At 36.5% G+C, this 13,227-nt stretch overlaps 1 protein-coding gene across 1 annotated transcript in view; it reads left to right on the top strand.

The window, feature by feature from the left end:
• The window catches only part of KCNH8 (potassium voltage-gated channel subfamily H member 8), a 367,241-nt gene that overhangs the window by 303,754 nt on the left and 50,260 nt on the right, over positions 1 to 13,227 (top strand). Inside the window, exons 9-10 of the mRNA XM_055321520.1 lie at positions 6,420 to 6,619; positions 7,479 to 7,728. Of these exons, the coding sequence (XP_055177495.1) occupies positions 6,420 to 6,619; positions 7,479 to 7,728 (450 nt within the window). The remainder of the gene's footprint in view (positions 1 to 6,419; positions 6,620 to 7,478; positions 7,729 to 13,227) is intronic.

The raw sequence follows: 13,227 nt of genomic DNA, 5'->3' as shown, positions 1-13,227 counted from the left end.
TGTGTTAGCTCAGGAACAGACAAATAGGCCAGTGGAATAGGAGAGTACAGAAATAGGTCCACGCACATATGGTCACTTTATTTATAACATTGGTGACATGTAGTATGACGGGGGAATGATGATTCTTTCAATAATGTTGCTGGCTCAAACGTATATCTGCTTATTGAAAAACTACCTCGTCTCCTCCTAAAACTGTACATTAAAATGAATTCTAGCCGGAGCCCTAACCATAAAGAAAACACTGGGTAAATTGAACTACAGAATTTGTATTTATCAAAAAACATGATTTAAGAATGTAAAGAGGCAAGCCATAGGATAGGAGAAAGTATTTACAAATATCTATCTGACAAAAGACTCTTATCTATTATAAATAAAGACTGTCTACAAATCCATAAGAGCAGACAATCCAAAAATTCATAAAAACTTTAGAAAATACTTCACAAATAGGTTTCCATGCCAAATAAACAATACAAATCAGTATCGTTCATGAGGGGCATGTAAATTAAGATCAAATTAGATAGCATTTATATTCACCAGAATGCTATTCTTTTTTTTTTTTTTTAAGATTTTATTTATTTGTTTGACAGAGAGAGAGCATAAGCAGGGGGAGTGGCAGGCAGAGGGAGAGGTTGAAGCAGGATTCAGGACTCAATCCCAGAACCCTGGGATTATGATCTGAGCCGAAGGCAGATGCCCAGTGCCCAGAATGCTATTCTTAAAAACAGTGACAACCCAAGGGTTTGAGAGGATATGGAACACCTTGACTTCTCCTATACTGTTGATGGGAGTGCAATTGGTACAATAATTTTGTTGATATTTACCAAAACTGAACATACTTGTATTCTGCCACTCAACAATTCCACTTCTGAGAGTATATATCCAATGGAATACTTATATATATATATACATATATATATTTATATATATATTTCAAAAGACTGATAAATGTCTATAAAAGCATTGTTGCTTCTATTACATAAATAAATGAATTGTGAAATCAGTATTCAATAGAATACAGTACAGTAATGAGAATGAATGAAGTATTACATCACGCAACCACATGGATGAATCTTACAATTAATGCTAAGCAGAGAAGTCAGACACCAAAAAGTACATATTGTGTGACTTTGTTTAATGAAAATTTAAGGGCAGCCCGGTGGCTCAGCAGTTTAGCACCGCCTTCAGCCCAGGGCGTGATCCTGGAGACCCGGGATCAAGTCCCACATCAGGCTCCCTGCATGGAGCCTGCTTCTCCCTCTGCCTGTGTCTGTGCCTCTCTTTCTCTCTGTGTGTCTCTCATGAATACATAAATAAAATTTTAAAAAAATAAAGAAAATTTAAAAGTAGGCAAAGCTTATGCATTGCAATATAATTCACAACTACAGGTTACCTTTGGTAATGGGGCTGATTAGTGTCTGTGAAGGGGACACAAGGAAGGCCTAGGGTGCTGGTAATATCCTGTTTATTCATCAGGAGGGTAAAATGCTTTAAGAGTAAGCTGTACATTTAGTATTTGTGTAATTTCTTGATGTGTCATTGATATGAATATCGCCTTGTAAAATTGTAATAGATGAGCTAAAAATAGTAACTACCAAGTGTGGGATGGGAAGGTAGGTAACAGTGAGCTGAGTTCTCACCTTTCATGTCAGGTTGTTTTTAGGTCTTGTCTTAACATGATGATTCAACCAATGGAAGTAAAACTAAGTTGTCTAAAATATTGGTGATGATCACAAGAAGACCTCAAATAAAAAATTTTAAAAGATTGCCTTTGGGAAGTGGGATGGGGGTGAAAGGATGTGTTTGGGGCTGAACTATTCACAATATATTTTCTAAGCTAATTGCTCATGATTACAGAACTTTTAAAACAAAATATCAAATGACCAGAGGTTCACTTCAGTTCCATAAATATTCATGGCATGCTTAAATTATGCCAGGCACTGTGCTAGATGCTGGGGAAACAAAAATGACTAAGACATAACTTTCCTTCGAGGAGTTCACAGTTTAGTAATGGAAATAGGAACTTGGGCAGATGATGTTCTTTCTTTTTCCATTTTAATTCTTCCTATTATAATGCACATTTAGAAAAGACTGAGAAGTCCACACAAAAATTAAAATTACATAAAATCCCATTACCAAAGATAGTCTTTTCAGTCTTTTTACACATATATTACCCTCTTTTTGACAATATTTACATTAACTCTGCATATCATTTTTGCTGCTAAACACAATATATTAGAACATTTTCCTATATCTTTAAAAGCTCTTCTATCAGGGCACCTGGATGCCTCAGTGGTTGAGTATCTGCCTTTGGTCGGAGTCCCACCAGAGCCTACTTCTCCCTCTGCCAATGTCTCTGCCTCTCCCTCTCTGTGAATAAATAAATAAAATATTTTTAAAAAATAAATAAAGCCTCTTCTATCAGATTTACTAACAGCGGCCTCATAGTCACCTAATAAGTAAGCCCCAATGGATGGGTCCATTGGCTCAATCTCGGAGGTCAGATAAAACTTCCTAGAGAAGGTGGCTCATCCCTGAGGACATGCCCCGTTTAAATGAGTCATTGTTGTCCTGAAAAAAGGTAAAGTGAAATTCCTAACAGTTAAGGCTTTCCTTGGGTCCTCTCATCCTATATATATTCTCCTGACAGAATTTTATTGGCCCCATATGGGCTATGGTGTTCACAAATTCAGGCTTTTTAAAGATGGCTACACTGCCATTCAAATAGGTCGTTTAGGAAATTGTTCTCACTCTGCTTTCTCCGCCATCTGCTCTCCACAATCCAGTGTACTCCAGCAGGAGTGGAAAATTCTAGGTCAGTGAGTAGGTGGGAGAGAGGAGGAGGGCAGCTAAGATTACCCAAAGCCTGGGCTCTGGTCTCCTTTTATATTAGGGGCAAACAGTCTCCAGGCACTGCAAAGTGGTTGGCTGACGAACTCAGCAAGGATGCTCTACCTCAGGAGAGCAGTGCTGCCCAAGAGGCAGGGAGAGAAAAGGGAAGGGAGAGGGAGGAGAAAAGGAAAGGGGGGGGGGGAGAGAAAAGAGAAGGAAGAGGAAGAAAAGGAGACAAAGAAAAAGAAAGCCAGGCAGCCCCTCTAAGAGTGCACTTTCATTTAAGTTCTATTGACTTTCTTCTGAGATCCCAATTACGGAGGTTCCTCCCAAGACCTGATATTAAGACAGGATTTTACAGAATTCGTTTTATACAAAACTCCTACACAAAGCAAAAGAGCCACCCACACACTCAGCAGCAGCCCTAGCATGCTACTTTAAGAATTATATACATCAGATTTGCTAGGAGGAAAAGGAAAAGTGAATGATAACTTCCAAACTGACCTGTATATTGCAGTTCTTGAGTCAAACTGCCATAGCAGATGGAATGATTTGGCCTGACAGTTATCTACACTCTTCACCAGTGTGAAAGTGATAACCAGTGACAGAGAGGCAAAATAACTTTAGAAACTGAAAAATTAAGGGATCTGTGGTTTCATTTTTTTAACTACTTAAATGAGAAGTATTTGCTGCTGCTGAAATGAAACTGTGAAATTATGGTGACTCGGATATAGACTAGAACTTTCCAACAACACTTAGAATGCTACAATTAATCCAGTAATTCATTTTATTGATAATGTACAATTAGGATGCTAAATGATCTGAACATATTACTTCTCTTACTTTAAGTGTTTTACACACATTATAATTAAGCAAAGCAAAGTTAAAATCATACACATAATTAAGGAAAGCAGTGTTAAAATAAATGAAATAAAATTGTTCTCAGTACTCAGTTTAATCTCCATGAAAGACTATTACATATTTTTACAGATGGTAGGGCTTCCAAACAGTGAGCCCATAAGTATATTAACTGAGCCTGAAATTGGTGTTTAATTTCTTTGACTTGTAGCAGAATCGTTTCCTTCCTTTGCTGAGTGTTTACCATAAATAGAGGTCTCTTCTGCCAAACAAAGTATTTGACATCAGAACTACTGTGCTTTAAAAAACATGCAGAAGAATGGAACTCTATTTAGAATTTACCAAGAGTCATTTAATAGTGAGTTATTAGGCAGTATACATCTTTCTTGGAATAATTTTGTTCCGTTGTAAGACATTCCATTTTTGAAAATGTAGGGAGAATATATACTTATATTTGTATGGAGCCAGCATTTTTGAAATATTTCTTGAATTTCTTTCATCAAGAAGTTATTTCCACTAACAAACACTCTTAAATATTTAAGAGATTGCTGTAAAACCTAAACTGAGTCCTTTTCCCCATATTTTTACACTACTGGGCATATTGAAAATTCCAATCTCACAGGAAAAATGAGCATAAATTGAGCAGCCACTGTTTTTCATACAAAATATTAGGCATTTAAAAATATATATATTAACTCTTTAAATCTCAAAAAAGTCATATGAATAAGTTACCACTCTTACTTATCCATGGGATTTCTAACATCTTCCCAAGTTCACAGTTAGGAAGTGCCAAAGTCAGGTTTCAAATCTTGATGTGTCTGATTCTGAAGCCCATATTCTCTCTGCAACATTATACTACTCCTGTGTATAGATCCTAAATTTAGCCTTTTCTAGTAACTTTTCCAAAATGTTGGGGGCTTCCTTATTATTACCATTTATCTTTATAGGCATGGTGACCATATCTTCCATAGAGAAATGATGATGTATAACCTGAAAGAGTTTTAATTCCAATGTTAGATTAGATTGAAATTAACATGCCAGTGGTCACTAATTACTGGGGAATGTAGAGGAAAGAGAAAATTTTATTTGAGGCTGTCTTGAAATAGAATGAAGATTCTGGAAGATAGATGCAGTAATATGTTGACACATTTGCACTAATGTATTCATTTTGATGCTGAGAAACTTGAGTTCCTTGGACATTGAGATTTTGGTACAAGGACACTTTGATAGGTCCTAATAGACTACTAAGTTTCTAGTCTTTTTTTTTTTTTTAATCAAAAGCTGTTGAAACTGATGATTTCACCCAACCTCTGAGTTGTCAGTCCTGTCCAGGATGGGGATTAGGGGTGAATTCTGAATATCACTGAGAGTTGACCTGCCCAGAAACCTAACTACACCTGGCTCTCAACTCTCCCAATGCCATAGCCCCGGGTGGGTCCAGGCCTTCTTGGATTATCTGCTAGTGTCTGCAGAGACCATTCCAGTTCTGTTTGGCTAATCACTATTTAGTACAAATTCCTGTCTTGCCTTCTTGACTTTAAGATACTTGAGCATTCCTTATGGTGAATAACTCCTAGAAATCACTTTTTTTCAGTAGAAGACCCATCTTCAATCCCCATCAACTCTTGAATTCTTGTGAACAGTCTTCTATCTTATAATCTGTTGGTGGTTTGAGAAAGGGGAAGGGTCAGCAAGAAAGTGGGGATTAAATACTGACTGAGAAATCTCATTAAAACAGGAATCGCATATATATGTACCAACCTGGTTCCTCTCAGAATGGCAAGATGACTCTAAGCAGAATATCTGTTTTTCTCTATGAATGCATTTGTTTCTTTAATGGTCTCAGGTTTTCAGATACCTCCTTAAAATGTAAGTAACCTCAGAGCTAAAGTGAGGTTGGCGATTGGAGCCATATTAATCTCAGCTTCAGATTGCTCAGAAAATCCTTAGTTACATTTCTAGCAACTTTCTCTATACCTTTATTAATAAAAATGTGTTATATTTAATATGCTAAAACAAATTTTAAGTGATGGCTTAGGGGAAAAGACTAATAAAGGTTAACCAGTTATAACAGGCTTTTAAAAAAGATTTTATTAATTTATTTTTGAGAGAAACAATGTGTGCATGCACACACAAGTGATGGGGATGGGTAGGAGGGGGAAGGGAAAGGGACAAACAGATTTCATGCTGAGGGCAGAGCCCATTAGGGCTCTCCTGACCCTGAGATCATGACCTGAGCCGAAGTCAAGAGTGATGCTTAACCAACTGAGCCCCTCAGGTACCTCTATAATAGACTTATTTTTAAAATGTATTTGTTATTATGATAACCATTGAACTGTAACTTTAGAGCTTTTTTATGAAATTATTTTATCATGGCTATTAAACTATACCTATTAAAATAAATAGATGCAAAAAGTACAAAATAAAAGTTGGTCATAGCCAGAATAGTAGTTAGAGGATTGTGAGTCAGAGGGGCCTATTTTACCTATTATTGAATATTTTTAAAAGATATTTTTACTTTTATCAAGCCATATGGATTCAAGTGAATGCATCAGGATCCACTCTGTGACAAAGTGGCTGTACCAAAATGCTCATACCAAAACAGTTGTATCAACATGGCCACATAAGCATACTCTGCTGAATTCAGGATATATAAACTGTAAATTTAGACTTAAGGGGTGAGCTACTCAATCATATTTCTCTCCCATTGTATGCTTTGTTGTCCTCTCTAGCCTTAATGCATGCCTTGGTGTTTGGAAACGTGACAGCGATCATACAGAGGATGTATTCCAGGTGGTCTCTCTATCACACTAGAACTAAGGATCTGAAGGACTTCATACGGGTCCATCACCTGCCCCAGCAGCTCAAGCAGAGGATGCTTGAATATTTCCAAACAACCTGGTCAGTCAACAATGGAATAGATTCAAATGAGGTAATGTTCATTTCTCATGTTGACGTTTTCAGGCAGAAAGCACATATTCTTAGGTAAAAGCAAGGTGCTCTAATGCAGGCCTCAGAAGTGACGTACACACCAACTTCTTTACCTGTATTTTTTAATGCCTCATGAAACCTGGTTCATCTTCTTTCATCGGCTTTGGCTTACATTTTCATGATGACACTCTGGACTGACCATTGTTTTACATTAATTTGCTACTTCGGTCAATCAGGTGGACTTTCATTCTTATTGATCCTCTCTGGAGGAACCAATCAATTCTTATGACCATTAAATTGTGTAATGTTGGATTATTAGATTAATCGAGTTACTGTGTGCCTTTAAAACCAGCAAAGTAAAAAAGAAAATGTCTTCTGGCACATGTGTTATCTGTGGACTTCCAGGAATACCCCAGATCACCACGTAAGAAAGGTATCCTATAATAATCAACTGTGCTACAGTGCCCCAATCAAACTGTAATCCCTCTTTTAACTGATGATTTGGTTTCTCCACTTGTGCAGATATGACCACGATGCCAGAGGAAAATACCAGTGGGTCCAAATTCCATATCTTCTCTCCTGAGTGAGAGTCTTTGTGAAAATTAAGTCACAAGAAGCCATATATCTTCATTCTAGAGTCTTTTATTAATGTATCATATTTCTCCAGACTTATTATCTGCTGAATTTTCAGTAGCAACTAACTGGGGTCACAGTCACTGAAAAATCTCCCCAGGGTTCTATATATTTCCTCTTCTGTACACTAGTTGGTCAAACAGTGGGAAAAACATCCCTCTTCTCTTGCAAAGTAAATAAATTAGACTACACTTAACCCAACTTGATTTCTTCTTTCATCTTGACAGCTTTTGAAAGACTTTCCAGACGAGCTGCGTTCTGACATCACTATGCATTTGAACAAGGAAATCCTACAGTTGTCCCTTTTTGAATGTGCCAGCCGGGGCTGCCTCAGGTCTCTGTCTCTACACATCAAAACCTCTTTCTGTGCTCCGGGGGAGTATCTACTTCGTCAAGGAGATGCTTTGCAGGCCATCTACTTTGTATGCTCAGGCTCCATGGAAGTTCTTAAAGACAGCATGGTGCTGGCTATTCTTGGTGGGTCTAAGTTTAAAAACCTCATGAAATTTTACCCTAGAGCATAAGTTGAGAAGAGAAAATGGTGGGGGAACGGAATACTGCTATTGTGAGTAAGGAAATTCTGGGTGAACATATGGAATTAGGATTATTTCTTAAGTGGATTTCATTTGCCAACTATTTATTATTGTTATGCCACATCCTGAGTTTACCCTGTGCTAAGTATTACATACAACATATCATTTCATTCTTGTTAAAAATCCAGCAGGGTGAATATTTTTTTAAAGATTTTATTTTATTCATGAGAGACACAGAAAAAGAGAGGCAGAGACATAGGCAGAGAAAGAAACAGGCTCCATGCAGGGAGCCCGATGCAGGATTCGATCCCGGGACCCCAGGATTATACCCTGAGCCAAAGGCAGACGCTTAACCACTGAGCCACCCCGACATCCCCAGCAGTATGAATATTAACCCCATTTTACAAATGAATAAATAGTATCTTAGTTAATTTGTCCAAATAACATGATAAGCAAAAAAATAAAATAAAATAACATGATAAGCAAATGAACACAGTTCTTTTTGATTCTTAAAGCCAGATTATTAGTCGTGATACTTGCTGCCTTTTGGTGAAGTAGCCGATCAATTTTAAGAGAGCATTTCTTTATTTCTGTGGAGAACAAATTCAGAGAAGAACATAAAAATTATTTCATCTGGGCTAGAAATAGTGCAAAAATTATTATGCATTGAGAATAAGCTCTCACTGCAGTCATTAATCGAATATTTTCAAGTTTTTTTTATTTTTACTTCCTGAAAGAAATTTCATAGGATGATTTGTAAAGATTTTATGCCACAAAGTTGACTCCCATTTATTAAGATACAATTGGTTTTCATTAAAATACAAGGTCAGCTGACAAAAGATGATGTGTAGAGTTAATGTAGAAAAATTCCTACTCACAATTTTTGTGTAATTCTTTTAAAATCACTATCTCTTTTTTTTTGTTGTTGTTCATTCAACTAATATTTACGGAGGGCCTAAGAATGTGTCAGGTTGTGACCAAAACAATAAATATATTTTGAACACCAATTTAGTATATTGATGTTTAGAAATTGTGTTAATATAAAAAGGTTAATTTATTTTTAATATAATTTAAGAACTAAGATTTATAAAGCACTTAACCATTTATAAAATATTTTCACGTGCAGGGTCTTATTTAAGCCTTCCTAACACAAAGAAACAGATGGGAGTGGTATTTTCTCTGTTTTTCCAAAGCCAAAGCTAACTTAGGTCTTTTGACTCTATATCCAGTTCTCTTTCCACCTCTAAGCAATGCCTGCTATTCTATATAATTATTGTAAGCCTGCTATCACTGGATTCTAGTCATAAGCTTCAAGACAGATTATATTTGGGAAAGGGAAGAGAACTAATATTTATTGAATCCCCAATATGAGCCAGGTGTTTTATGTCCATTATCCAACTTAAATCCTACTATCCTGTTAGGTTGCCATGGTTAGTCCTGATTAAAGGTGGAAAGGGGAGGCTAGTGAATAGTGAAATACCCACAGGCTTCTCATTGCTTCATATTCACTCAATTTGCCACTTACCAGAGGAAAGGTAGGGCTTGCTTTTTAAAGTTTTGGTACAACTCTTGATTCATCCTCATGTTTTTTCTCCTTAACAGAAAGGCTGGAGGGAAGGTACAAGGTTGAGGTGATGGGCAATGAGGAGGGCACTTGATATAATGAGCATTGAGTATTATATGCAACTGATTGTCACTAAATTCTACTCCTGAAACTAATAATGCACTATATGTTAACTAAATTAACTAAAATTAAAAAAAATTTTTTTTAAAGAAAGGCACAGGATAGCAACTGAAAGAGTTCATTTTCAGGTTGGCCAGTTCATTATCAGTGTCAGAGTGAGGCTGTGTTTTTAAAAGGAGAATTTAAAACTCCTGCTACCAACTTGGCAAAGTTAACAACCATTCTATTATTTTGTGATTCTAAATCAAAATTGACAGTTATTTCTAAATTTGCTTCAAAAATTACTTTTAATCATAAAATAATTTTCCATGGCCTTCCTTAAGACCATGTAAGTTTTATAGCCTGCCTATTAACATAGCCTTCTTTTAGAAGGGCATATAGTTATTTTTCCAAAACTACATGGTTTGATATGCTTGTAAGCAAAAATAATATAACTTGTTTAAATATATATAATCTCTTTTTTTCCATAATCTTGGTGTGTTTTACGTTCAGTAACTAGCAACAATTCTAGGAATGGAATATGAAGCCATCCTCCATAACATTAGAACATAATAGGTACAAATTCAGTGGCTTCTAGGTAATTAGCATTGTTTGTAATACATAATTCAACTGGATTTTCTTATTGAAAAAAATTCTACTCACATCTGAAAGGCTTAATCCTTTGCCTTATGCTCTTGGCCCCAATTTCCTCCATGAATTATGATTTTCATGATTAACATTTTCACATCTTCATTTCTACTGTGTTGAACATAAAAAGTGGTTTAAATGCAAACTGTCACATGACCATTCTAAATGCTTGTATGTGGTATTGGGACTAAACCCAAACAAGGATAACAAACTACTAATATTCTATCTTTTTGGTTAACATTATTTCAATGGAGATTGGGTATTTTACTTCCCCTGTGGTAATATTGTCATATAGGGCCAATTAAAAGCAATACTGACTTTAATAAATGTAAGCACATGGCTTCACATTTGATCTTTAGATATTTAATACACATTCACTCTGCCAACAAAATGAATTAATATATAATGTTGTAGGGAAGAAGGATCACCAAACAGCTGTCAAGCTGTAACTTATTCAAGCAACTCAGTTGTCCAGTCGATACACGAAGGCATTTCTTAATCTGATGCCTGGGGAGGTGGTTGAAATAGAATCAAGGATTTGTTATGGGGATAGAATTTGTTTGCCTTGTACACTTCCACTTCAGGTCCTGGTAATTATGTTTTTCTACCAATTTCTTCATTGATGTTTAAAAGAAAATGACAAAGCACTGATAAATGTACTCTTCACAGATGGTATTAGTCTGCTTAATTATAATTAAACGTGTTTTTTTATCGCTCTAACCTGGATAATTTGCAGATGCTTCCCATCAGCTTACCTCACACCCCCCCCCATATCCCACTGCCTATGGAAGACTCACTAGTTAGCAAATATCAATAATAGAATTCTGAAAAATGGAGAAAGAGATCATAGAAATCCTTCTCTTCTTTAGAAATAAGGACACTGAGACCTAGACTAATTAAGAAACTTATATCAAGGTCCTAAATCTAGATAGTGAGAAATTCACAAGACCATAAAATCAGTGAAGGTAGGACCACATTGTTATTTACCAATGTACACATACCAAGGCTCAACACAAGGTCCGGTACATAGGTCAGTGCTTCATAAATACTCATTAAATGAAAAATACACTGGAATTCTTTCTATGGTGCCAAGCTTAGAAAGATGTTGATGTTGCTTTTATAGCTGGGGTCATTGTGGCTTAAACAGTCATGCTGTGGTCATCCAAAGTATGAATGTGTGATGACCCTAAAGTCGTTCTAAACACCAGTTGCTTAACAGAATATATAAACACTCTTTGTAGCAAGACACTACATCATGATAAACTCTCCTGAGATATACAAATTTCAAAATTTACTAGATTCAAAGCATCCTGGTATATTTACATCTGGGATCCCTGGGTGGCTCAGTGGTTGAGCATCTGCCTGTGGCTCGGGTCGTGATCCTCGGGTCCTGGGATCAAGTCCCGCATCAGGCTCCTGCAGGGAGTCTGCTTCTCCCTCTGCCTGTGTCTCTGTTTCTGTGTCTCTCATGAATAAATAAAATCTTAAAAAGGCTAAAAAGCAGAGCAGATGGTATATTTGCATCTTGCATTGGTACCCAATTTTGAGTTTTTGAGCACCAATTTAGATTTATTTTTTTTAAAGATTTTATTTATTTATCACGACAGACAGAGAGAAAGAGAAAGGCAGAGACACAGGCAGAGGGAGAATCAGGCTCCATGCAGGAGCCTGATGTGGGACTCAATCCCAGGTCTCCAGCATCACGCCCTGGGCCAAAGGCAGGCACTAAACCTGTGAGCCACCCAGAGATCCCCCCAATTTAGATTTCTAATAAAACATATAAGAAACAAAACTGCCAAGTTTAGCAGTATCGGTGACAACAAAAACAACTTGAATTCTCTAGCACCATGTAGTTGTATATTCCCTTAGAACTGTAAGTATAGATTTTAGTCCTTTTTTTCTTTGGTCAGATAGGCTCAGCCTCAAGGTTTGAATTTAATGTTATTTCAAAGATAATACTTAGATGTAATTCAATAATTTTTAAATGTTCAATTTTTATCTTTTATATACTTATGACTATTTCAAGTATTCATGGTTAATTTGGCATGTTTCCTTTTACTGTGAAATTCAATAAAACAGAATTTTATTGAAGCCTGCTATAGGTCAGAGACTTTCCTTCCAGAAATGCTGAGCACGATAAAAAAATAACAATTTATAAGTTAAAAAAATAACCGAATGGGGGACAGGGCAATTTGCTGTATACCATTCCAAAGATATTATTTGTTTGGTGGTTTCTCTGCTGATCAGTTGTTGGTTGTTGATTCCCTGTGAGACAGAGTAAAGTGGCCATTAAAAAAATAATAAAATTTAAAGCACAGGCAGGAGGACAAAGCAAAGAAATTCCAAAGTTGTAGCCATGAATCTCATGCCAGTGTCCTCTGTGAACTTAGGTCATATTACTTCAGTGTTTAACCTAAGTTTGTCTGACGATTGAATGGATTTTCTTTCATGTTTCTCACATGGATGCCGAGTGAATTAATGGCTGTGTCTAAAATCAATCTGAAGGTGCAATCAACACTTATATTTATGCTCGCCTTCCTGCTAAGCTAAACTGATTCAAATCAATTGAAATATTTTAAAGATTCAAATACATCATCTAGTATGATCTAATCAGCAAACTCAAGGAAGCCAGCTAGTTCCCAGGCAGGCGAATCCAACCTAAGACTGATAGACGGAGACTCTGCAGGCAAAATACCAGAAGGTGCTGGGAGTGGGTCGGGCACAGATGACAAAGTGGTGGTAAGTCTCTCTCCTTACAGTGGTGCAAGCCAAGAGCACATAGTGTTTATTTATTTGATTTCTTTTTCTTTCTTTTCTTTTTTCTTTTTTTTTTTTTTGATGGGAAAATTGGCCTTTCACATTGTTAGAGAGTGTTAGAAGTATAGCTTGTGTCTTACATTTTCATTTAGTAGATTCAGTGTCCATCATGTCTAATACTTCTCTCTGCCCCCCAGTTCTGAGGAGAGGGAAGGAGGGCACCTTCTCTCTCCTCGCCATCCTGTCTGATAGACATGTTCAGAGGTAAATAAAACAACCTGAGTATGTTAGCAAGCTGATGAGGAGGACAATTATTGTGTTAGAATCAAAATTATTAATAGACATTTTAAGGATATGATACAGAGCCTTACAAAA

Source organism: Nyctereutes procyonoides, unplaced genomic scaffold (genome assembly GCF_905146905.1).
Source record: "Nyctereutes procyonoides isolate TBG_1078 unplaced genomic scaffold, NYPRO_anot_genome, whole genome shotgun sequence".
Taxonomy (NCBI): domain Eukaryota; kingdom Metazoa; phylum Chordata; class Mammalia; order Carnivora; family Canidae; genus Nyctereutes; species Nyctereutes procyonoides.
The sequence above is the reverse complement of the archived record's forward strand: the minus strand, read 5'-3'. Positions and strand labels throughout refer to the sequence as shown.